General features: G+C 39.1%; 1 protein-coding gene across 3 annotated transcripts in view; it reads right to left on the bottom strand.

Moving 5' to 3' along the window:
• MSRA (methionine sulfoxide reductase A) overlaps window positions 1-27,341 on the bottom strand; it is a 336,169-nt gene that overhangs the window by 157,170 nt on the left and 151,658 nt on the right. For all 3 annotated transcript variants that reach the window (XM_033135137.1, XM_033135139.1, XM_033135140.1), the window contains one exon: window positions 15,448-15,567. In XM_033135137.1, coding sequence (XP_032991028.1) covers window positions 15,448-15,567 — 120 coding nt within the window. The remainder of the gene's footprint in view (window positions 1-15,447; window positions 15,568-27,341) is intronic.

Here is a 27,341-nt window from a genome sequence, read left to right as displayed (position 1 = left end):
TTTTTAAAATTTCTTCAATAATCGATAGGTCCAATACTGAAAAATCTGAGGCAAAGTCTAGTTTCATATAAATCTCTACTCTTTAAACCATCAGAAAAGTTGCAGCCTGTGAGAAGGGAGAAGACTCTTTGGACCTTTTTCATGGTGTTTTTTCCATTCTTCTGCTAATCACTCAGGGCTCAACCCACATGTTCCAGGGCCCTCCCAAAACCTTCAGGTTGGATCTGCAGCCTCTACCTCATTTAATACATGTGGATACCTGAGAACTGTGACATATTTGATCAACATTGACTGGTCACCTACTGTGTGCAAGGCCCTGCTTTAGGTGTTACAGGAGGTGAAACGAAGAAGTCTCTGCCCTCCAGGAGAATACAGTCTAGTAGGAAAAGGGCCTATGCGTAATAACAAGTTCTGTTTCCCAATGAGCCATGAAGCCTAGTTGAGTGTTTCATTTTTCTTATTTGGGGAGACTGTTATATAGCTTCTGAACATACAGCTCTTTTCATTGTAACCGCTTATATTTCTAATTATCTTTTAGGGAAACCTAGTTAAACACTCTAGACACAGACCTTCGAGACGTCAGTTCTGGCTCTGCCATTACTGGTTATGTGGGTTTAGACAAATCAGATAATCTCCCTATGCCTCTATTTGCTCACCTTTAAAACAGGCATATTATCACCTCCTTCATAGAGCTCCTATGAGAAATAAAGAAGTTGTTACATGTAAAGAATTTAGAATTATGCCTGGTACATGGTAGGCATTCAGCCATTATTTTTCTTTCTCTAATCTCATATTTAATGACCACCAAAACATGTAGGTGGTAATCTCATAATCTCAACTCCTACATCTATATAAATGCTTATGCTCACCTGTCTGCTATATTGATCTGGCTAGAGAAATCAGTGACATCAAGAGTGTCCAGTCAAAATACGAAATGATAGAAAAAATAACTATATATCTACATCATCTATATCCATATCTATATTTATCTACCTCTGGTTCCTTGCACAGAGGTCCTAAAATCCTTGTAATTTCCTAAGTGATAAGAACACTAGGAGCATTTTTCCTTCTAGTATTTGGTCTTTCACCCTGGTTCTTAACAGAGAGCTCCCAAATCCTTTGGAATGTCCTAGGTAATAGGAGTGCCTTTGAGGTGACTCTTGGTGGGATCCTGGACAGCTTCAGGATGGGGACTGGTCATCAGAAAAACCAACTCATGAGTAGAAGCTTGGAACTTTCAACCCCCCTCCTCCAGGAACGAGAGAGAGGCTGAAGATTGGGTTGATGACCAATCATGCCTTTGTAATGCAGCCTCCACAAAAATCCCCAAAGTACAGGGTTTGGAGAGCTTCTGGGTCGGTGAACACATCTACGTGCCAGAAGGGTGGCATACTCCAAACTCCATGAAAACAAAAGCTCTTGTGCTTGGAAACCTATATATTTCACCCAGTATGTCTCTTCATCTGGCTACCCATTCATATCCTTTATTATAGCCTTTATAATAAATTAGTAAACATAAGTAAGTGCTACCTTGAGTTCTGTGATCCATTCTAGAAAATTACTGAACTCAAAAAGGGGGTCACAGTAACGTCACATTATAGTTGGTCAGTCAAAAGTACAGGTGACAACCTAAGACTTGAGACTGGCATCTGAAGTGGGGACAGTCTTGTGGGACCGAACCCTTCAACCTGTGGGATATTATGCTAACTCCACATAAACAGTGTTGGAACTGAACTGAATTGTTGTACACCCAGCTAGTGTCACGGAATTGCCTGGTGTGTGGAAAACCACACATCTGGTGTCAAAAATGAAGTAGTGTTAAATAGAGTGTTGAGAGTAGGGGAGGGGCACAGGGGTTTTTTTTTCTTGTATACAGAAAAATAAAATGAGGTTCTAGGGAAGAGAGTGAATTTTGGGACCAAGGCAAGTCCATTTTAAAGGAACTCTACTTCTCATCAAAGCCAGAGATTTAGAAATTAGCCCAGTGTAAAATTGTACACATTTAACACCTATACACAAATGGTAGGTCATCAGGGTGAAGTAATTTAAAATACATGAGAAAAGCTCATAGACAGAACAGAACACATGGGCTGATGGAAAAATCTAAGCTGCCTGATGCATTGAGACCCAAGGTCTCTGAGATCAAATTTTACTGGCTTAAGGATAGTCCATATTTAATTACACTGTTTTGCTTGGAGCTGAAAGAGACCTGTTATCTTCCTTTTACCTCTAAGCTGCCCAAGGAACCTTCCAAGTTCCTCCTTCCATCTGTTCAGGCAGGTGCCTAGCCACGCCTGAGGGCAATGGCGTTCCCACCTCTCACAAACCCTAGTTCGTCTCTAAGTACTAACTGTTCCCTGGAACAAACTCTGGCCAAAAATACCGCACTTCATTATCCTTTTTTAAAGTAATTATTTATTTTTTTTATTGAGGCATCATTGGTTAACAACATTATATAAATTTCAGATGTATGACATTGTAATTTGATATCTGTATACTCTATGGTGGGCTCACCACCAAAAGTCTAGTTTCCATCCATTATCATATATTTGGCTCCCTTGAGTCATTCACCCTCCCCCACCCCCTTCCCCTCTTCCTGTCTGATATAATTAAAATGTTGGGTAAGATATATATTTTTAATCCTTTAAAAATTCTTCTAAGCTAATATGAAAGAAAGAAACATGCAGAAGCCAAAAACAAGGTGAATGTAAGAACCCCAGAAGGGACACAAGCTTCGAAGGTCTGGAGATTTCTTCTGAACCTACTTTGGTAGCTGCTTGAGATGGGGAAGGAGGAAAGGAGATGAAGCCTGGGGTCCCCCAAAGTGAGGATATAATAGGAAACACCTCTACAGAGAGGGAACTCCAAAGAGCTACACCTTCAGCATATGACTAAACACAGAAAAGGCACCTGGGCCCTAAAAGGGCAACATAGACACCTGCCTATCTGAACACAGGTACTCTAAGGAGAGAAGAAAGCTACCGTCCCCTACGATCTTATAACCACCAGCCACCCACACACAGGCGTGCTGCCCAAATTCTTGTTACCTACTGGCCCCCACATACAAAAAAAATTCAAGTAGAGAATTTAACTTAAAGTGCTGGTGGCAGATAAAGCCCCCAAGTTCCTGGCATTAGCTAATTGGAATCCTCTCGGGTGGGACGTCCCTTCAACCTAGGCCTCTGGAGGTCCTCACCCAGAGTTCCTGCACTGATCCATCTGTTGTGTGGTTAAAAACCAGCTTCCTAGGTTTATAGAGGCTTTATTCATAACTGCTCAAACTTGGAAGCACCCAAGATGTCCTTCAGTAGGTGAATGGATAACTAAACTGTGGAACATCCAGACAATGGAATATTATTCAGTGCTAAAAAGAAATGAGCTATCAAGCCATGAAAAGACATGGAGGAACCTTAAATGCATTGCTAAGTGAAAAAAGCGAGTCTGAAAAGGCTACCTACCGTATGATTCTATGACATCTGGAAAAGGCAAAACTATGAAGACAGTAAAAAGGTCAACGGTTGCCAGGGGATTGAGGGGCAGGGAGGTAAAGGTGGGGGGCACAGAGGATTTTTAGGCCAGTAAAGTACTCTGTATGATACCATAATGATGGATGTATGTCATTATACATCTGTTCAAACTCAGAATGACAACACGAAGAGTGAACTCTCATGTAAACTCTGGACTCTGGGTGATAATGACGTGTCAGTGTGGGTTTATCAACTGTAACAAATGTACCCCTCTGGTGGGGGTGCTGATAATGGGAGAGGCTATGTGTGTAGAGGGGCAGGAAATACATGGGAAATCTCTGTACCTTCCTCTTAATTTTGCTGTGAACCTAAAACTGCTCTTAAAAATATATACATTAATTTTAAAAAATTGCTGAAGATCAGAAAAAGTAGCTTCTTCCCAATGCCCACCCCCCCACACCCCTACCCCTGTATGTTGCTTCCCCATTTTACAACCTGACTTTCAAAAGTGGACAGATGGTTTTCCCTGGAGCATTTTCAAACTACAAATACAACCTACAAAGCCTTAAACAAGGTGACAGATTTTTTTTTCTTGTGCGCAAAGATATACAAGTTCAGTCACCTATACGATGTTTTTGTCAACCGACCCTTCAGGGGCACAGCAGCTCCGCTGACAGGGGCATGGGTGTTCCAGTAGCTAACAGTTCCTTACCTCCCAGGACTCAGGAGGGGAGGGAGGGCTTTAAAATAAATACACTACAGGAGTCAGAGCTGAAATTTAAAACGGAAGGAGCATACGCGATTGGGAGAAACTGGATGTTCCGGGCCCTTTTGCTGCAAGATCTAGATCTCATACGAAAACGCCTATGCTTAGAGGTCCTAAGTACATCGAGGTGCCTGGGTACATTTCTAAGAAGGCAGAGAAGGAACAGTCCCCTTCCTCATGCCTTCTAGCACTTTTTCTCTGGGTGGCCTCACAGACGACCCTGGGGATTTCCATAACTTCCAATGTACAGCCATAGGGTTTCTCAAGGTGGCGGAGCTCTTCTCTTCACCATGTGTTTCAGCCCAGAATCAAGTTGTCCCTGGTTTTCAACTGCTTTCTAGATTAGCTCCAAGGAGGCACTTCCTTGGCCTGAAGAATGAGGACAGTGTAGGATGAAGGCCCCCACCTCCACCCCTTTTCTACTCAGAGTATCTTGGATACCATTTTTTATATAAGACTTCTGTGCAAAATTTTTATCTGAAGAAAAAGATTCTAATGCTTAATACAAGTTTCAAAAATCAATGGAACAGACAATATCTAACATCCATCCAGCCAATGAAAAAATAAAAGAAATCCATGTTTCTACAGATCAAGTTAAATTCATCTAAATAGTTCCAGACAACCAGGTTTTTTAATATACCATTTTCAAAATTCTACTTTATTCCTACAAGAACTTCACAAATTAATCTAATATCTTTTAAAGCATCCCAAAATGCTCAAGAAAGGCATGTGAAAATTGTCTGGACCGTCTGAAATCCAAACCCTGTTTTCAAAATAAATACCAACAGAAGAGACAGCTGTTCCCTCTGAGGAGCGGGGGCCACCCCGGGCGACTGACTCACTGTTTCTGAGCACTTTGCATTATTGTAGGTGGGAGTCACAGTGCTGCTCTATTTCACAGCCTGTGCAAATGTTGTGATGTTGTGTAGCTACTATAAACCAGTAATTAACATAAGCTACTACTGTAATACCTGTTGAGGGTATTGTTATAAACTTTTCTAAACCGAAGATGGACACTACATACTCAGTCGTCAGTTCTTGTGAGTTTTCTTTTAAGACGATGATGATACTAAAATAAATAATAAAACTGGTGCTAGTACTAATAATAGTGGTACTGGGGTAGAAAAGCAACATATCCTTGACTGCAGGAAAGAAGGAGAAAAGGAAGAAAGAGGAAATGACCAACAAAAAAAAAAAAAAAAGAAAAGGAAGGAGACAACTACAAATAAGTGTTCCGACATACAATGTGATATATAGATGATGGATTATAGAATTGTACACTTGAAACCTACGTAACTTTACTAACCATTGTCACCCCAATAACCTTTAATTAAAAAAAAAAAAATAGCATTCCGATCCCATTGTGAGCAAGCAGTCCTCCTCAGAAAGCTTCTGCCACACAGATACCGTATGAGCTCTCGTTTGTAAAAACTGGAGCCACGGAGGTCAGTTCTGTCCTTCCGTGTTCCCTGATGGAGCCCACAATTCCACGCATCAGAGGCCAGGATTTATTAAGCGAAGCCGAGCCCACACGTGAGGGACTCTGGTTTGTAACCGATTCACGTGCTGGTGAGGCCCAGGCAAACCGAGAGGCTGGCTGAGTCGACAGCAGTGACCCCTTCTGAGCTGCTCCATTCCTTCGGGGCGATTCGCTCAGAGGCTGGGCCACGGTGTTTTCCCATGAATCCCTCTGCTATGATTTTAACTTGGCAGATGGGGCAGTAATTGACCCAGATATTTATTTTTAATGTAACTTAGGGGGAAAAACCTCATTCTAAGGCTCTAAAAATTGTCAGTCATTATGAAGTAATTAAGACCCAGAATATCACATAAAACTCTTCGAGATGCTCAACCCCCTATAAGGTTATTTTCTCATAGTTCATGATAGCTTCATTATATGCGATTTGGGAAAAAAAGAAATCAGTGTAGGCACATTCATCAATTGTTGTTGCAATTATGTTTTAAGAACTGCTTGCTATAGCAAATTCCTCTTAATCTCCCTTCTAAATCTTTGAGAATATAATCCTGAAACAATGAAAAAAATAACCAATTTCTAGTGCTGAATGAGTATAAAGAATGTTTTTATTATCGTTCCTGTTCATTTAATTTATTTTCCATTTAAATGGCCGATTAGAATTTTACCATTAAGTGTGCTGAAATACTGACACATTTAACTACTTCCAATCTGTTGGTCTGTTGACTTTTGACCACCATACCTGTGCCCAGCAGTGATTTAAGCTGCTCAAGGAGAGAGGTGAATTGAACAGCCAAACAAGGTACAGAATATGAAAATATTAAGGTCATATGATGAATACAATGAACGTGCAAGTCTTCAGGGAATCCATAAACCATCAAAATTCATTCACCACAATCACGTACTTACATGACAGAGAATAGACACCACCATAACCGGAGGCTTGGGCCAATGGTCCCTACAAGGAAGGAAAGGCATGAACGCTTCCTTTACCATCTGAGGATGGAGTTTTGTGTTGCCTGGTGTTTGGTGTTTGCCAGCTTTCTGTGCTGTGAAGCTACTAATATATAAAAAATCCTCATCCTCTGTGATGTCTAATGCTGGATTGAAATACCTGGGCGAACTTGAAATGTCTCTAGCAAAGTATGCTCGTATCTATTTCGTTTCAACTTGGGGAACTTTGAACAACCCTTTATCATGGTAGGTTCATCCTTGTGCGAGCACAAGAGACCACGTGGTTCTGTCAAAACGCCACGTGGTTCTGTCACAATTAGTCACTCTAATTTTGGAATCCAGGGGTGAAGGACACATGTGATGACAAAAAGGTGCTCTGAGTTCAGGAATACCGAATGAATGCATACTTCACTTCTCACAATGTCGTCTCCCTTACAGATCGAAAACTGGAAAACAGATGTGAGTGAGATGATTATTGAGGTCTCCAGACCACGCTCAGTGGATAAATCAATTAGCAGACTGTTTGCCCTGACTCTGCAGACCCTTGGGGTCCACATCCCAGGCTGGAAGTCAGATCTGCAGAAGCTTTGAGAGAAAGTGAGACCACATTATTCTTGTTTAATGATTTTCCTTTCTCATTCCTAGATCTGGGGGAAATAAGAGATGCCAAAGCATTGGTTAACAAGAGGGGCTCCTTGCAGACTCAACTGTCACACTCAGCTCTGCTCCTGGCTATATCAGACAGTACTTAGAGCGTCTAGCAGACATTACAACTGTTTATTAGGAAACCCAAGTACTCAATTTTTGGAAAAGAAAAAAACAAACCGCCCAACTGAAATGATAACCAAGACCTAGTTGACAAAAATATTGATGTCTTGAATTTTTAACATTTCAAACTCAAAAGGCACTGTCACCCTGAATCCTGGATCCCTAGCCTCACTTAAAAAAGCATAATGGACACAGATTGTCCATTTAGGCTTCTAGCAACAGTGTGATGTAGGAAGACAAATTTTCAACCCTTCTTCTCAAATGTATCTCCTCAATCACTTTCTTTCAGCCTCAGTTTCCTCATCTGACAAAATAGTTGCGGCGGTTTTCAAACATTTTAAAGAACTTTCTAAAATGAAACATTAGTCAAGAGTACAATATATAATATAACTAAAAGGGTGAATGAGTTCTCCAAGCAGCTTAAATATTTGCTATTTCGTTAAAGCATTTCATTATTCATGGACCCCTGAAGCATCTTCCTGGAGTCTGAGGGTTCTCTGGTCGCCCACTTTGAAAGCCACTAGATTACAAGATGGCTAAGTCCCTTCCAGGTGTGAAATTGCCTTCACCTTCACCCCCACCCCCACCACCATGGCCTGTGCCCCAGGACTCCTGATGTCAGTTCTTCAGAGGGTGCCCCTTGTCAAGAAGTCAAGCTTGTCTTTTCTGGTGATTAAGTCTTAGAAAGTAAAACCTGCAGTTTTCTCATGACCTATATTTTGTCCTTTAAGGCAATGGGTCCATTCACTGAACTAATCTGTCTTGAACAGCTATGTGGATTTTTTGGGTGGAAGAGTTACATTTGGTCCTAGAAGTTATGAGTCACAGGATCCCTGATCTCAGGGCTTGTTTTCTGCCTGGTGTCTTGAGAGAGAGAAGCATTTTCATCCTGCTTGAACATCCTGCTACATGTTCAAGGTCAATTTTATGTCTAACATCAGAGAAGCAAAAAACAATCAAAGTGCTTAGAGCAAGAACGGAACACCAGAATTCTTGTATTTTCAGGGATACGTCAATAACTTAGTAATTTACCTTGACTGACACTGAAATGAGTACAATAAGACTTACTATGCACTAAAAAGAGATTTAATGTAGTCTGCAAGGAATTTAGTTAAGAGTTTTACATAGGTTGGTAAAATCTGCTAATAACAACTCATCACTACTTCAAAGAAAAATGGGATCATTAAGCTCATGTAAGATACGCAGACATGTACATCCACCCAAACACTTCAGAATAAGTCAAAAGAATAAAAAGTAAAAAAGTATACTGAGTTGCTCTGTTAGTGGCCAAATTATTCAATGCTTTGTCAGAGCTTTTAAGCATCAAGGAAATGAGGATATGCATTTGGAGAGGCATGTGGATATGACCTGCTAAGAACACAGCAGAGGAAAAGAAGAAAATGGCTTCCTTTGTAATGCACTGTGCACAATTTGTGGGCTGACCCCAGTCCCCTGCCAAGCGATGTTGCATAACCCATCATTTTTATCTTCAACATGCCCAAGAGCTAGAGTGGTCGAAAATGTATATCCTCCACTTCCAGTTGGAAATAATTTTATTTTCAAATAAGAACCTCAACACAACTCGATTGGCTTCATTAAGTGGCACGCCCCCCATTTTGCAAAAGAGGAAACTGAGTCCAAGAAGTAAAATGACCTGGGCACTGACACCACTAGAAGGTGACATGAGGATTCCCACGCACTTCCTCCCAGACCCAGGCTCCTGCTCAGGACTTCTGTTGAACAACGTCGCCTGAAAAATCCCCTGGAGTATTCTGTTGATAAAGAATTTGGGCCTCAGATTTTCTGTGGTGATTGTGTAAACCTCACTTACGAGAAAAAAGTTATACAGTCCCTTTCATGCTTCTAGTTTCGGTGCCTCTTGTCTGGGCAGATTTCTAGTAGCTTTTGAATAGACTACTAAACATGGAATTGTTCTGAACATCTGTAAGCAAAATACGCAAAGATATCACCCAGTGAATGAACATCCTGGGTTTTCTTGCCAGAAGTGGGGTTATTTGTGTATTAGTCTAATGCACTGAAATTAACCCAGAATGCTTATCCATTGCAGAATGTCTTTTCATATTTTCATCTGTATAGTCATTATTATAAAATGTAAGAATAATTCTCTATCAGGGTATTCAGGAATGTGAATAGCTCAATTACTTCTAAAATCAATGTAGTAAAGCAACAGCATGCCAGTTAATCAGTTGGTTTGCATAACAAATGTTTGAGAAGGAGGGAGGGAGAGAGGGAGAAGAGAGAAGAGAAAGCCAGGGTCTGCACAACTCTTTAAAATAAACATGAAAGCTCAAGCTCTTATTTGACTATAGAGAAAGAATTCTGGAAGACAGGTACTAGCATTATTCAACTTGGTATTATAACCTGCCCCTAATTTCTACTACAATGTATGTGGTACATTCTCAATAAATGGTGGACTAATTCATTCAAGAAAATCTACATGCAATCTAGGCTCCTCATGGCTATTCCATTCCAGGTTTCTCTGGGTTCTCCTGTGCCACGTAGACACTGAGCTTTTAGAGAACACCAAATGAATGAATGAATCCTCGGAAATCATTTTAGGAACAGAATGGTGGCCACTAAGACTTAAAATTATTTCTCAGCATATCTCTTAGAGACAGACCTGAAACACAAGAAAGAGCAGCCAAACACTGGCTGTGAATGATACCACTCGCCTTCAAGCTGAGACTGGCCTCCTGGTGCAGGAGTTGGAAGCTCTCTGAGAGCTCAGAATTCAGGTCTGAAACATCTAGGAGAGGTAACTTTCTCAGCCTGTGAGCTCTGGGTATGGTGCTAAGTGATGAATCCAAGGAAGAGAAGTTTAAATGCCTGTTAGAGAAGGATAGTCATTTTGAAAACAGGTTTACATAAAATGATGACACATGTGAGGGGTGAGGTGTCTCCAGCGAAAGGCGAGGAGGCAGTCACAACCTTTAGAAAATCACAGTGGTCTGACTTCTGACTCTGAGCTTTGAGGTCTACAACTCCGCTCTCTTCATTTAATTCAACCCAAGGTTAATCCAATATGGAGAGAATGACCTGTGTAGACTAAACTCATAATAGACTGAGACACACAGCTCAGGATGGCATTTAATTGAATCTGAAATGAGAATTAGAACTGTCTGGCTGACTGACCTGGTCTCTTTATTGTCCTTCTGCAAATAACAGCCACAGGAGGGCAAAGGAAAGATGAGAAGTTTCTATAGAGTGTGAATCAGAAGAGGAGTTAGTGATAGAACTTAAAAGCATCATGGTGTCAGGCTCTGGAACTCTGTCCAGCAGCCAAACCTTACAGAGTAACCCATAGGGTACCAGCAGGACTTCCCCTTTCCCAGGCTGGCCTGGCTGACCAGCCTCCCTACCGAGATCCTCTTTTTTTCCTTTTACATATGTCAGGGCATTCCATCAGCTTACTCTGAGGTCCTACAGACCTAGAAGCCAAACTCTCTTCTAAGCGACTGTATTATAGGCTTATTTTATACTTTCATTCCCAAAGGGCAATTTGATTGCAAATTCTTGAGGGATGACTGTCCCCTTGTATCTTCTACATATATCAGGCAGATCAGCCAGCATGGAAAGGAGCCATTGGTGAGCCTTTAATGAACGTTCTGCTTACATGTCAGAGTCAGCTCTATCCCTGTGTCCCCATGGGGCTCACCTCCTCCCTTGTCTATTAGAAGACGGATAGCTTTTCTATGTTCCTAACTGCAACACCAGCTCAGGTTTGAGAATAACAGGGCCATCAACAGCCACACAGGAATACCACTGAGACATTAATATGCACCCCGCTTTTACACTGGTTCACTCATTCATCCCAAAGCTGTGCATACTCACGAGCAAGGGGGCGTGACAAACTACAGCCAACAGTTCTGATTCCATGCTTCTGATAACTGACCTGTGTGTCAAGACAATGCTTGCGGAAGCTCTGACATTCGTCATCATGTGATAGGTTAGCAGTGGGAGTGTGGGGAGTGGCAAAGCAGGTCCTAAGGATTTTGAGAAGCCCCTCCTGAGTGCTACCCCTGTACGTCAGGCACCAGCCCCAAGAAACCAAACAGTAATGTAGGTTCAAGTGTATTACTATATGAAAGGAGAAATTTGCCAAGCAACTCAGGTCCTTAGGCTTCTTTTCTTGAATGAATGAATGAATGAATGAATGAATGAATGAATACATACATACATACATACATACATACATACATACCTTTACAAAAGACTCCTGGGTTGTGACCAAAGTTTTACAAAGTTAATTACAAATACAAGAATAAGTAATTTTGAAATTAATGCAAATACTGAAGCATAGACTGATATTTCTCTCGCATGAAACCTCAGCGATTATTATGTATCCTAATGGAGACTTGGTTTTTCTTCCATAAAAGTCAGACCCCTCTGGGGCTGACTTGTTCAACAAGGCTTTGAGCTCCCAAGGTTTCAGTGGGGAGGCCCAGCCAGTATAACTTGCTTTCTGTCTCCCCCATTCTCTCCTCTGTCAAAAATCTTTAATTAGCTGGTTACCATAATTACTCTAGCTAGGGACCTTGTTTGTTCTCCTTCCCTGCTATTCCCAGGAATCTAAAGCCAGAGGGACCTTTCTATCACAGCTTCTCTCTGCCTTTTTGTTTTTCCCTTTCATGATCAGAACAACAACAAAAAAGCCTAGGGAAAGAAATCATCTCTCCTTCTGTGTCTGAGTAAGACTCTATAACTATCTATTCCCAATCAGGAACAAGTTTCCATGACAACCATGCTTCCTCATGCCACCTCTAACTTAGCAGACAGTGTTCACATCATAGACGGTTCTTTACCGAGCGCCCTGGTTTCTATACTTCACTATTGCTAGAGGCCTCTCACACACCAGCTGTTTGCGTGAACTGTGTCTTAAAAGGGTTTCGTCTTTTTCCCTTCTAAACATCAGAAAGACGAAACAATGCTTGGAATGTTCTTCACAGTAGTTATTAAAAAGCACACCGATATATTAAAAAGTATAGGCATGAGGGATAGACAAGAAAGAGAAGATGTGAACAGGTGACTGGAGAATCACTGGGACATGATGACAACTGGGTGACTTACACCATGGTCAATAGCATAAATTTTGAGCTAAGAGCTAACAAGGTTGGGATTCCTGCTACATAGACCTTGGGTAAGTTACTTTTCCTCTGAGCTGCAACACTCCCTCTATAAAAGACAGACACTGGGACACCTCATGGAACTGTTTGGAAGATTACATGGTAAAAATCGAAGATGCAAAAACTGATTACAGTATCTGCCACATAGTAGGAGTTCAACAAAAGGGCATTATCATGTCATCATTGTGAGGATGAAGAGTGGACCTGGAACGAGTCTGAGCAAACAAGCAATCACAATATTCGAATGGATTATTAACAGATTTTGCTGGCGAATAATAGTATAAGCAGTAGATATTTGGAGATTTTCTTAGCAACCTTTTCTCTTAAGCTATTAAATCATGTCTGCAATTACAGGAAGGCATCTATTTATTTCCATTCCTGAGACTTAAGAGGATACACCTGGGCAATCTCCAGGGTTCATCTAAATCTTTCTATTTATAGCTCTGCATAAGCATTTGTTTAATTCTGAAACTGAAGCAAAGTGAAAAAATGGATTAACTATTAAAGTATTTGTTCAATATTCCCCACATTCTTAACACTAATCAAAACACTGCAATTCTCTAGAGGCAAGGAAAACAAGAACATGTATATTTTTATAAAATTTTCATTGCTGTACAGCTCAAATTTCATTTCAAAATAAGAATTCATATCGTAGAAAACATTCAACATGCTCATTACTGAAGAAACTTCCATATTCCAACTCCTCCCCCACCTTCACTCCACAGTGCCCTCAGCTGAGACGGCCCTCACAAGTAAACCTAAGTCAAAACTTATTTTACAAGGTAAAACTGTTTTTGCATTTTTAAAATCCCTTTTCTGTCAATATGGTGGACTATATATCTAGATAAACCCTCCCTATTAAGAACTCTTATGATAGTGAATAAAATATTCTTTAAAAATGTGTTTTATAGTGTGGACATTCCTCAAAATATTAAAAATAGAATTATCATATGACCCACCAATCCCTCTTCTGGGTCTCTCTCCAAACGAAATGAAATCAGTACCTCGAAGTGACATCTGCATTCCCATATTCACTGCAGCATTATTCACAATAGCTAATAGCCAAGGAATGGAAACAACCTAAGTGTCCATCAACAGATGAATAAAGAAATTGTGGTATATATACAATGGAGTATTATTCAGTCTTTAAAAATTAAGGAAATCCTCCACTTGCAACAACGTGGATGAACCTGGAGATCATCAATGCTAAGTGAAATAAGGCAGACACAGAAAAAAAAATTTTGCATATGAGATACTCATAAGTGGAATCTAAAAAAGTCCAGCTCAGAAACAGAAAAGTAGAATGGTGGTTACCAGGGGGAAGAGTAGGGGGAATTAGGGACATGTTGGTCAAAGGATACAAACTTTCAGTTATGTAAGATAAATTAGTTCTGGAGATCTAATGCACACCATGCTGACGACAGTTAATAATACCGTATTATATATTTGAAATTTGCTAAGAGGGTAGATGGCAGGTGCTCTCACCACAAAAAAACAGTATGTGATGAGATGGATATATTAATTAGCTTGACATATCATGTTGTATATCTTAAATATATACAATTTTTATTTTAAAAATTTTTTAAAAATTTAAGAAAAAAATGTATTTTAAATGCTACCTGAGCTGGCAGAGAAGTAAAGGAAATCCTTGAAGACCAGAAACAAAAAAATCCAGAGATGGGATCTGGTTTTTGAGCTAGAAATTGCCATGGGGGCATCTGCCTATCCTAGCCACCAATTTTTTTTTCTATAAAAGGCCAGATCATAAATATTTTAGATGGTTAGGGCATACAGACTCTTGCATCTGCCATTGTGGTATGAAAGCATTCATAGATAATATATAAATAAATGAGTGTGACCATGTTTCAATAAAATTTTACTTATATAAACAGGCAGCAGGCAGGATTGGCCATAGTTTGCCAATCCCTTCATTATAGCCTGGCTTTTAATATTTTTAACCTCAGGAAAACATGTCTGGTATATGACATGCTTGTCCCATGTGCTAGGCTTTCGCAGTAATGGCCCCAATTTCTTCATACCTCCCTGTACACATGCCTCTGGGAAGTCCCTCCTGTATTGACTCTGGGCTAGACCACGTGACTTGTTTTGGCCATGGGACAACAGTAAATGTAACAGCAAAAAGACTTGAAAAGTGTTGCAGAACAGGGCTTGTCCTCTCTTGCTGCTCTGGGGATCTCTGCACCCAGCCAGGTGCCCAGGCCAGCCTGCTGAAGGTACACGGTACATCATTCCCATTGTCACAGCCAACAGCAAACATTGAACAATAGCTACCAGTTGCCAGACATATGAGTGAAGCCATCCAGAAACAACTAGTCCATAGGCAACCCACTAGTTGACTGAAGTCACTTGAGTGAGTCTAGATGACACCAGCAGAAGAACCGCCAAGCTGAGCACAGCCTAAATTGCTCACTCACAGAATCATAAGCTAATAAATGATTGTTTTAGTGATTAAGTTTTGGGGTGATTATTCTGCAGCAAAAGCTAAATGATACGTTCCATAGGATGTTTGTTATCTTCTAAACATATAAAGAGGCCAAGAAGTCTATTTACAGAAATGGGAAAGAGAAGACAGAGAAAACACAAAAAAATTAGTATGTCCATTTTAAAGATCCTCTTCACCTACCAGCAGAGGCAAGCGCTTCCTTGTTTTTGTTTTGTTTTTTCAATATTAAATCAGTGTCTGTTTGTTTGTTTGTTTGTTTGTTTGTTTCAAGGAGGGTGCAGCTCACAGTGGCCCATGCGGGGATCAAACTGGCACCCTTGGTGTTATTAGAGCCAGGTTCTAACCCACTGAGCTAACCGGCCACCCCTCCTTGCTCCTCCTTGTAATATGATAAAACAAATTCCTCCTACCTGAGCAGACTTCTTCGTAAGTAGGATTAGAAGTGTAGCCTCCTGCATAACCAACTTGAGTTGAATATACTCCTTTCAGGGTCCAGAATTTCCTCTCAGCTCCCCAAAAACAGCCCATTCCTAAGAGAAACATAAGATACTGATTAGTCCTTTTGCATATTAGAAGCTCTGTTACACTAGAAAAGAGATGTTGTTCCTGTCATTTAGTAATCAAACATGACTAAGCTTTTATCTTTTAAAGAAGAATTTCTAACATTTAAAAATAATTTTATTTAAGATTATTTGCATATAATGTCTGCTTTACAAAACAGAAAGCCTCCCATTTTATTTATTTATTCATTTTAATTAAAATTTACTAGGGTAACAATGGATAGTAAAATTTCATAGGTTTCAACTGTACAATTCTGTAATACATCATCTATGTATCACATTGTGTGTTCACCACCTAGAGTCAGTTCTTCCATCACCATACATTTGACCCCCTTTACCCTCATCTATTGTCCCTCCTCCCCCGTCCCCTCTGGTAACCACTGAACTGCTGTCTGTGTCTATGAGTTTGTGTTTCTTTATTTGCTTATCTTGTTCCTTTGTTGGAAAGCCTCCCACTTTAATGGAGTTAGTAAAGCTACACTTTTCCAAATAACATAGTAAAAGGATAACTGTATTTGATGATGACCACACTCAATTCATTATGGACTCATCAAACGTAACAACTTGCATTAATAGTAGAAAAAAAATAAGAGCGGTAACACTATAGAAAGGTAACACTAAATTACTGATTTAACTGGGAAAACTTCCCAAATCAACACAGATTGACACAGTATTCGATTAACAATTTCACATAAGTGTCCTATTTTTTTTAATTCAATCATTCTAAACTTTCATGTGATAAATCGCTGTTCCCCAAAAAGAACATTTTCTGAGTTCTATTACTGAATATAATGAATGAGGAAAGAGAGAGAAAGACAAAGGCAGGGAAAGAGGGAACAACAAACAAAGAAACTCACAAAAATAGCATTCCATTCAATTAGCAAACATGGTGCTTGTACCAGTAGTTACTGGATTCCTATCATAAAAATTAAGACGCATCTCCCAAGAATGCATGTACGTACACACATCAAAATTGGTGACTTACATTTCCCTGAGCTCAAAATAAAGAACGCCTCATTTTCTACCATGAATTTCTGAACTGACCACAAGTACTACTTGTGGCCAATTTCTAGATGTAAACAAGTTTAGTGTCTCACTCAAGTTTTATATGGCATTAGTAAGTCATATATAATTAAGACATTGGGTAGAACAACAGTTGGCAAATTAATGTATGCCTCCTACTTCAACAATCACTATATTTGCTAGATTTGATGCCACAGCTGAAAGAAAAATTAGAAGTTTATTGAAATTCTGGACGCTTATTAATATTCTACCTTAAAAATTCAGAGCAGCAATAACCAAGACCCAATGTGCATAATGATACATATCATACAAAAATATATTTTCTCATATGTGAGGGGAAATATACCAACCAAAAATAGGTTAACAGTTAAAAAAATATAATAGAGCCAAATGATGAAATTTGATGCAGTTAAAAAATCACTGTTGTGATAATAATGCAAGATGGAAATATGTATATGAGTATATCATTATTACTTAAAGCTAAATTTACAAAGAGAAAATAATTATGTGCATGTTTTTATTACAACTATGAAAAAATATTCAGACCAAAGTAGACAAGAAGGAAATACAGTTATAACCATGATTGTAATACCATGGTGAGAATATAGAAATATTTGTTCATTTTTCAAGCTTTTCTGTAATAGATTCATATTACTTTACAAATTAAAAATGTATACATTGTTTAAAGGAAGCAAAGAATTCAAAGATAAACATAAGCATATGCATTATTTGAGTTACACACTGCGAGGTACCATTTTTTCCTGTTTGCAAGGGAATTGTTAGCTGCCTGTGAATGTAACTATTTACCGAGTACTTATAAAAACTGAGTATCCTCAAGTCTCTGGAACAAGGATTCACTATTAATTTTACTTCATTGCATTCCTGGGATGAGGGAATTACATTAGTCAGGATTCTCCAGAGAAACAGAACCAATAGGACATATAGCGACATATACAGAGAGAGGTGTATTATGAGGAATTGGCTTCCACAGTTATGGAGGTTAAGAAGTCCCATGATCTACAAACTGCCAGCTGGAGATCTAGGAAGCTGGTACTATAATTCCAGTCCACACCCAAAGGCCTGATAACCAGGAGCACCAATGTTCAAGGGCAGGACAAGATGGAAGTCCCAGCTCAAAGAGAGACAATGAATTTACGCTCCTGCTGCCATTTTATTCTATCCAGGCCCTCAATGGATTGAACGATGCCCACCCATGTTGGTGAGGGAGGTCTTCTTTACGCAGTCTAACAATTTAAATGCTCATCTCTTCCAGAAACATCCTCAAAGACCCATCCGAAAATGATGTTTTACCAGCTATCTGAGCACCCCTTAGCCAGCTCAAGATGACACATAAAATCAACCATCACAGGAATAATAACAGGAAACCTCTGGAGAAGGATAGGCAAAAAGTGAACTGGGCAGCATTAGTGCACATAAAAGGTCACAAATGCACCCAGGAGTTGTGCAATGCGCCAAGCTGAAGGCACTCTAGTCCCAGAAGTTCAGAGGACGGTGGGGTTCGTCGAATAAAATTTCTATGGCATACAATGACTACCAGCGATGGTATCAGGAGAACTGCAAGCCTTCAGTATTCTATGCACAGGGTACATGATGGGCTCTTTTGGCAGCCAGCCTATCCTGACCATTGTCTACAGTTCCACACAGACGGCCCCAGACTATACCCTCTGTATTTTCACTATATCCTCATGGTGTAGGTTTATAAAATTGAAACGGTCTTGGCAAACCAAACAAAACACATGCTGCAAGTAGAGAGATATTTAATCCCCCTTTGGTGTTTAACAGGAATCAAGAAAAGACCCCTGCTAGAGGAAGTAAGACCTCCAATGTCCCCAGGGTGGCCCAAGTGTGGCAGAAATAATAACCTCCAGGACCTGGTGTATAATCAATGTCAAAATTCCTGGAGAGGAATTTAACTTAGAAAAGGGGTTGTTGTAAGAATAAAACTCCTCCTTGAAGCAATCAAATGTTTTATCTAGTGCCTTCCAGTATAGCTTAAGCATTCTATTATTTGGTTGAGAGAGAGAGAGAGAGAGAGAGAGAGAGAGAGAGAGAGAGTGTGTGTGTGTGTGTGTGTGTGTGTGTGTGTGTGTTTAAACAAAGAAAACATAATTATTTATGGCAGAGTTCTCAGAATTTACAATTGCCTAGTGAACATAAATATCATCAGATACAGTATGTACTATTTTCTTTAAAATATTTTTTAACACTTTATTATAAAGTAAAACACAAATACAGAAAAACCACACAAAAGAAATGCACACATCAATGATTATTAGGTTAATGTCCTTGTAACCACCACCCTAGTCAAGATATAAAACTATGCAATCCACCCCAGAAATCCTTCTTTGCTTCACACCTCAATCCCAACACTTTTCCTCCCCTCAAAAGTAACCACTATCTGATTTTGTAACAGTCATTTCCTTATGTGTCTTTATATTTTTATCACTCAATTTGTCCACCCTAATACTATAGCTTGGCCTTGCTAATTTTTAAAATTTTGATGTCTTTAAGTTCTTTTAATCGACAAGTTCCTTCTCCATTCTTTTCCTTTTAATATCCATTGAAGAAAACATGCATCACTTAATCTGCAGTTTCCCAGTGTGGATTTTGTCATTTGCATTCTCATGGCCAATTCAACTTGTTCATCTAGCCTTAGTATTTCCTGCAAATTTGCAGCTGGAGTCAGAGGCTTGATCAGACTCAGATTTCATCCTTTGGCAAAACTATGTGGTACTAAGTTCTTTTTTTTAACTTAAAAAAATATTTCCAGCTTTACTGAGATATAACTGACATACGGCATTGCATAAGTTTAAAGTAGACAACGTGACCATTTGACACACACATGTATATATGTGAAATTATTACAATAAGGTTAATTAACACATCCATCACAAGAAGCTTAGTTTCTTAAATGAGAAAAGGCATTTCAAGATTATGATCTGGGTACTTGTGACGCTTATTGCAGAGTGCCCAGCCATGGGACACCAAGAGACCAGGTGGCTGGAATTGCTCATCAAAATCCAAGCCTGTCAGACCCACCAAATCCTAAGGTAATAAGAATGCAGCAAGAATCCATCATAAAATAGCCGTTGTCCATCAGGAATCATACGTGAAGAGAGCCCGAGGGCGTGAGCACGCAGGATAACTAGTAGCCAGCCTCTCACAGCATCCATCAGGGTTGCACCAACCACTCCCTCAGTTCACACCTGTGGCCGTATGAGGATGCTGCACACTCAGCTAAAGGACAAGAAAAAGGCTGGATTTTTGTTTTATGATTGTTTGATTTATACGTTAGGATGCAAGCCAAAAATGCATAGCAGCCTCACTGTGGTCCCACTCAGGAATGGCCATAAAAGATAATGGAAAAGGAAAATCCTCCCAACTGGTGACCTTCAAGCAGTGTACCAGTCACCCACTTCATGTGGAAGGAAAAGTAGCCCAAGTGTAGAACATATGTGAATTCATAGGCAGTCGCCAACGGCTTAGCTGGCTAGTGAGAATCCAGAAACAAAAATGACTGAAAGATCAGGAACAAGGAAATCTGAGGTAGAAGCACATGGACAGACATACAGGAGTGAGTGTGCAACATAAAGATATTTGCGTCACATGTTGATGCCAGCCCACAGGGCCTCCACCAAGAAAAAGGCACCAAACAACAAAGCGAACAAAATGACTTGGCTGGTGGACATCAGTCAGCCTATTTCACTGCCACACATGGGCACAATAATGGACTCCTACTTACCAAGTCTTATCCACTATCGCCACCACCAAATGTCCAACCTTCTAACAACAGATCTCCTCTACATAAGTGCCTTATGTAGCATCATTTCTCAAAGGGATCAACCAGCCACTAAGTGACAAGGGGGGAGATGCTGGGCTTCTTCCGTGCTGAAAGGGCCAGTGGTTTGTTCTCAAAGTAACACACACATAGTCCAAGTATGGGTTTCACTTTCCCACCTTCAGAATTTCAGCCATTGAATATTACGTCAAACCAGGGAACCCAGTTTAGAGCACAGAAGATGCAGCAGTGGACCCATGGCTACCGTTTCCACCTATCTTATTATATCTCACCCTACCCAGAAGCTGCCATTCTGATAAAGCACTGCAACAGCCCAGAGGTACAGTTGTAGCAGCAGTTCAGAGAGAATACTCTGGGAGGTTGGGGTGATACCTTTGAGAACACTGAATATGCCCTGAATCAAAGACCCCAAAGGTACTGGGGCACCATGTTCCCCAGAACAAGAATACATGTAGTAGGAAAACAAGGAGTGGAAACAGAATTGGCTGTACTTATCATCATCCCAGTGACCTATTAGTGGACTTTGTACTTCCTGTCCCACAACTCTTTGCTCTGCAGTTAGAGGTCCTGGTCCCCAGAAAGGTACACGTTCATCAGAGAACAGAGCAAGAGTTCACTGAATTATATGCTGCCACTGTTGCCTAGGCATTCTGGGGTCCCTGTGTCCAGGGACAAACAGGCAGAAAGAGCTTACAGGCAGAACTGACCCACAAGAAATGTAGGAGATCTCCATTGGGCCTTGCAAACATTTGGTGTTAGAAGTTACACAATTATTTGCCAATCATATGGGTTTAAAAATTGTAACTTACTGTGATTTTAACATTACTTGACTAATTATCAGTAAAGTTGAGCATCTTTTCATATTGTATATTGGCCGTTCATGTTTGCACTTTTGTAAATTGCTTTTGCTCGTTTTTCTATTAGGTTATATTTTTCTTGCTGATTTGTTGGAATTTTTATATATTCTGAATACTAATTTTTTGTCAATTTTATGTTTGCACATATCATTTTGTATCTGATTTGCCTTTTACCTTCACTTATGATGCCTATTGTCATGCAGATGTTTTAAATTTTAATTGTGGTTAAATTTCTCTACATTTCCCTTTTTTTGACTTTCAAAAGTTTTATTTCCTTCTTAGAAAGTACCAATTATCTTTTCAAATTTTTTACATTTAACTATCAAATTTTTCACCAATTATGAGAAAGTCAGGATTTCCTAGCTCTTCTTTTTAAGTTTTATTAAACTTTTGGGGTGACATTGATTAGTAAAATTACATAGCTTTCAAGTGTATAATTCTGTAACACATAATTCTATAACACATTATATAATACATTATATGTTACATAATACATAATATATATTGCATTGTGTGTTCACCACCCAAAGTCAATTCTCCTTCCATCTCCAAATATTTGACCTCCTTTCCATCTTCTACCACTCCCCCCCTTTACTCTCTGGTAACCACTAAACTGTTGTCTGTATCTATGGGTTTTTGTTTGTCTCGTTCATTTGTTGCTTTCAGTTTTATATGCCACATGAGTGAAGTCATATGGTTCTCGACTTTTTCTGACTTATTTCACTTAACATGATAATCTCAAGATCCACCCATGTTGTCACAAATGGCAGTATTTCATCTTTTCATATGGCGAGTAGTATTCCATTGTACATATATATCACGTCTTCTTTATCCATTCATCCATCAAATGACACTTCGGTTGTTTCCATATCTTGGCCATTGTAAATAATGCTGCAATGAACACAGCAGTACATATATCTTTATGGATTAATGTTTTCAGATTTTTTGGGTAGATACCCAGAAAAACTTTTTTTGTGTATCATGCATAAGAACTCTTTCCATACATTAAAGTTATACAGATAATATCCTATATTTTCAGAAGTTTTAAAGTTTTGATATTCATTTTACCTTGCTAATTCATCTGGAAATAATTTTTTGTGAAGGATATGAGGTACAGATTCAATTTAATTTTTTTCTATATAGATAACTCAGTATCAAAATAAATTAGTAGTTATTAATCCATTCTTTCCCCACTTATCTCTAATGTTATCTCTATTATGTTTTTATGAGTGGTCCTATTTCTGGGCTACCTAGTATGTTCCATTCATTTGTCTAGTCCTGCACCAATAATATACTGTTCTTCATTTATTTATTCAACAAATATTTAATTATTAATTGCCTACTATGGGCTGAGAAGAGCTCTAGGCACTTGGAATACACGGGTGAACAAAACAAAGATCCTACCTTCTTATAGTGCTTACACGCTAGTGGTGAAAGGCGGATCATAAGCACTAAAAATAATAAAGAAGTACATGATATAGCAAGTTAAATGCCATAAAGAGCTTTTTCTTTTTTTTTCCACGTACAGCAGAGTCAGAGGGGTCAGGAGTACTGGGGAGGGTGCAATGTTAAATAAGGTGTTCAAAGCGGGCCTCAAAGTGATGGTGACTTCAAACGAAGACTTGAACACAGAGAGGCAGTCACCCATTCAGATATCGGGGGTACGGGTGTTCCAGGCAGAGGAAACAGTCGCTACAAAGGCATCAAGAACATGCCTGCTGTGTTTAAGGGGTGGGAAAGAAGCCAGTGGCCTGGGTGGAGAGAGTATGGAAAGTAGTGGGACATAATCAAGAATCCAGACCATGTAGGCCTTGTGGGCTTCTATAAGGACTTGGGATTTTTCACTCTGAGTGAAATGGATAGCCATTGTTGAGTTTTGAGCAGGAGAGGGATGACGTAACTTATGTTTCACAATGATACCTCCAGCTTTCCTCTGCTGAGAAGAGACTGGAGTGGACCAACACAGAAGCAAGCAATGGTTAGACCAGGTGGTAGCAAAGCAAGTCACAAGGCATGATCAGATTTTGGATCTGTTTTGAAGATAGAGCCAAAAGGGGTTCCTGATAGATTGGAAGCAGGGTTTGAGAAAGATAGAGTTAAGGATGATTCTTAAGATTATTGGCTTGAGTGCAGGACAGAGGGGGTGGATCAGGTTTGTAAGGAAAGTCAGAGGTTGTCATCACGCTAATTTTAACGAGTCAGAGTACCTAGTCGAGCAAATCTTCTTATCTGATACTTCTTTAAAATTTGCTATTTGTGGCTCCTTACTATTCCAAATTTAGTGTAGTATTAGCTTGTCAAGTTCCATAAGATATCCCATTCAGATTTTTATTATAGTTACACTGAATTTATAGATTTGAAAATATTTTATCATATTAATAACATTGAGTCTTTCCATCAATGAACGTAATACAGCTGTACACTTACTTATTCATGTCTCCTTGGATGTCTGTCCTTCAGTATCACGTTATCATTTTCTTCGTAAAAGTCTTATACATTTTTATTACATACAGTTCTATGTATCCTATGACTTGTGTTGCTTCTCTAAACATTTTTTTCTAAAACACTTTTTTATTGCTTATAGCTGGGATATAAAACACCATTGATTTTAGTATGCTTTCCGTATAGTCAGAAAACTTAGAGAATTCTCTTTTTCGTTCTAATGGTTTGTCCCCATATTCTCTTTGGTTTCCTATAGAGGAACGTATTTTGTACAAATGGCAGTTTTATGTCTCTCTATCCGATTATTATTCTCCTTTCTTTGTCTCACGTTATTGCACTGGCCAGGACCTCTTGCGTAATGCTAAATAATAAGGATGACGGTGGGAAAGCTTGTCTCCTAACAGTGAGAATGCTCCAACTCTAATGAGGTTTGCCGCATTTTTGGTAGATACCCTTTTTCAAGCTATGAAAGTTTCCTCCCATTTTCAGTTTATAAAGATATTTTTATCATGCATGAGTTTTGAGTTTTAACAATGCTTGCATTCTTTTAAGATGATCTTATGGTTTCCCTCGTTTGACCTCTTAAAGTAGTATACAACATTTATAGAGTTTTCTGAACTATCCTTCAGTAAACATTACCTACCCATAAAGCATTTTAATATTGAATAACTACTTTTGTTAATAGTTTATTTCAAATTTTTTCACTTATGTTCATATGGAAGATTTGTCATAATTTTATGTCCTTGAACTATCTTGTCCAGAATAAGTACCAAGGTTATATTGGCCTCATAAAATAAATTGATTAACTTTTCCCCCCTCTTATGTAACATTGCATTTGAAAAGGATTATTCATTCCTTGAAGCTACAATAAAAGTTTCTAAACCACATTGTGTCTTTGGAGAGAAAAAGGGAGAAATTAGGGGTGATTTTAATTGCTTTTCATTTATTCAAATTTTCCTATTTCTATTTCTGTTTTAGAGGTTTTCATCGCAGAACTAACCTTGGCTTTCATCGATCCTCTTCTTTGGTTTTTATTTCTGCTCTTTCTTTACTATTATCTTGTTGTGCAGTTTGCTTTTAGTCTGTTCCTTTCATACCTTCATGATACGAATACTTAGCTTATTCATTCTCAAGAGTTCTTGTTTTCTGATAAATGTATTTAAGATTATACATTTACCTCTAAGTTTTGTTTTAGATAGATCCCACATATTTAAATATGTACTTTTCTTGTCATTCATTTCCAAGTGTTTTATAGTTGCCATGTTATTTCCTTTTTAACCCATAAATTATTTAAGGGTATTTATTTTAGTTTTCAAACATATGGCCTGTTTTTTTACTGTCTTCTCATTTTGATGCAGTTTTATTGCATCATACTTAGGGAATGTGGTCTTTATGGTCTTTAGAAATTTGTTGAGACTTTTTTTGTGACCTATTACAACACAGGAGGTGTTGTAGGGGTCGTAGAGCATAGGAGGTGTCTTTTACAGAATAGAACCAAATGGCTTTTCAAAGAATATGTTATCCCAAAGTGATACTGATCCCAGTGGTCTGCAGACTGGCCTTTGGAAGTCATAATTCATTGAATTTACTTGTCACCACCATCATTCCACAACTTCTGAAAGACACCTACCTTCAACAGAAATAAAGTTTTGAATTGGAGGGAAAGAAGATTCAAACTTACATCATAATTTAAGCACCTAAGAGATTTAAAGAACATATCTAAATAGCGACTGCGTCATTGCATCAGATTTACATTTTTTGGCACAATTATTAAAAATATCTTGATAACAATCTTCCAAAAGTCCTGTTATTTTTTTATTTTTTTTACAAGTACTTTTAAATTCCTACATTTCTAGTCAAACTTTTTAACCTGAATATTATCTGTGGCTTATGGGATTTCTTTTTTCTATTTGTGAGAATTACTTTATTTTCCCTTAATACGATTTATGATACTCAGCTGAAATCTTCAGAAAGAACTTCAGGAAAACTTCAAAATTCCATAAAGCTTTTTGCATTCACGCTGTAATTTCTGACCTGATTAGTAAAGATCTATAATTGTTGAAATGCTATTTTTCTAAAAATAAGTGAGAGACTGATTACAACTTTGCCACTCTTGAAAGAAAGTCTTACTTACCTGCCTCAGTACCCTGCACAACCTGGCCGGGGCAAGTTCTGCTCACTACTGCATTCCCGGCTCGGCTCACTAGCACACGCCACTCCCTGTGAACTGCATTCTCCAACTCTGCCTACTAGGGGTGTCACTGGATCAAAAACCCTCAGACAACAGATGGGGTAGGAAGAGCAGTCTGTCCTGTCAGAGTGGAAACCAACAGGGAGGCCCAGCTTTCAAAAGAACATGTGCAGTCACCACATGTTCCTTTAACATTTTATCCAAATGTTCCCTCTTCCAGCTCTATTCCCACGTCTAAACTTCACACAGAACACGGCTGTGTTCACAGTCATTTCCAAGGCTGCCCCCCAAAAGTTAGACAGGATAGCAAGAGGGACACACCCATCCCACCTCTGAGACTGCATACTTCTCCCCCAACTCCTTACAGTTTCGGCAGTTCAAGGTCACAAAATCACTTTGCCTATTTAGCTTGCTGTAAGGTACATATTTACATCTTCCCTTTTACACTTTTAAAGCAGCCTTGTTTTGTATCTGGGGTGCCAAAAAACTTGTATACAAGTGGACACTTCGGTCGACATTGCTCAAGCAGTAGTTCGCCGTAACCAGAAGTGTCTGGACGCTGATGGTAACTACTTTGAGCACCTCTTGTAACTGCAGAAGTCAAACGTGACTTGTATTCATCTTTTGCTATCAGTATATATTGATTATTACAATTTTAATACAGTTTTCCTTTCTTAAAATGTGTATACATTTTTTTGGCACCCTCTGTAGTTCAAACCACATGTCACCTATTTGAAAATGGCTCTTAATCTAGAGGCCTAACCCCTGACCATCCACCTACAGAAAGCTTTAGAAACACAGGCATTTCCAACTCCCTGCTGGATATCTCCACCTGGAAGGCTCCCTGACACCTTGAATTCAATATACCTAATGACAAATGGACCAGCCAAGCCAGCGTCTTCTGAAGTCTCTATTTGTTTTCCTAGACCCTTAACAGGAAAGCTGGGAGTCACCTCTCACTTGTCTCAGCCTCATCAGTTCCCTGGCGTCCAGTCCCTCATATTCTCGCTCCCTTCCCAGCACCATTACCCTAGTCCAGTAACGTACCCGTTAGTTAACCGCCTCTTCAACTGTCATCCCACCTCAGCTTGCTTCCTCATCTTTCACCTGGCTTTCAGGCTGATCTTTACCACATACACTTTCAAACATGTCATTCGTCTTCTTTAAAACCATGAAGAGGTAACATGCAAGAATCTTAAAAGTAGTAACATTTTTTTGTCTGAGGATGCCACTGCTAAGAAACGGGGTTTTTTTACTTGACAAATACTGATTTTTCAGGAATGTTTTTAACAGCATTATTTATAATAAAAATTTTGAAACAACCTAAATATTCAATATTAGAGAAAGCATTTAATAAATGATGGTTTACTTGTACATAATTTGTAATAAAGTATTATACATCCAGTTTTCT

This window comes from Rhinolophus ferrumequinum, chromosome 18, assembly GCF_004115265.2.
Source record: "Rhinolophus ferrumequinum isolate MPI-CBG mRhiFer1 chromosome 18, mRhiFer1_v1.p, whole genome shotgun sequence".
Lineage (NCBI taxonomy): Eukaryota > Metazoa > Chordata > Mammalia > Chiroptera > Rhinolophidae > Rhinolophus > Rhinolophus ferrumequinum.
The sequence above is the reverse complement of the archived record's forward strand: the minus strand, read 5'-3'. Positions and strand labels throughout refer to the sequence as shown.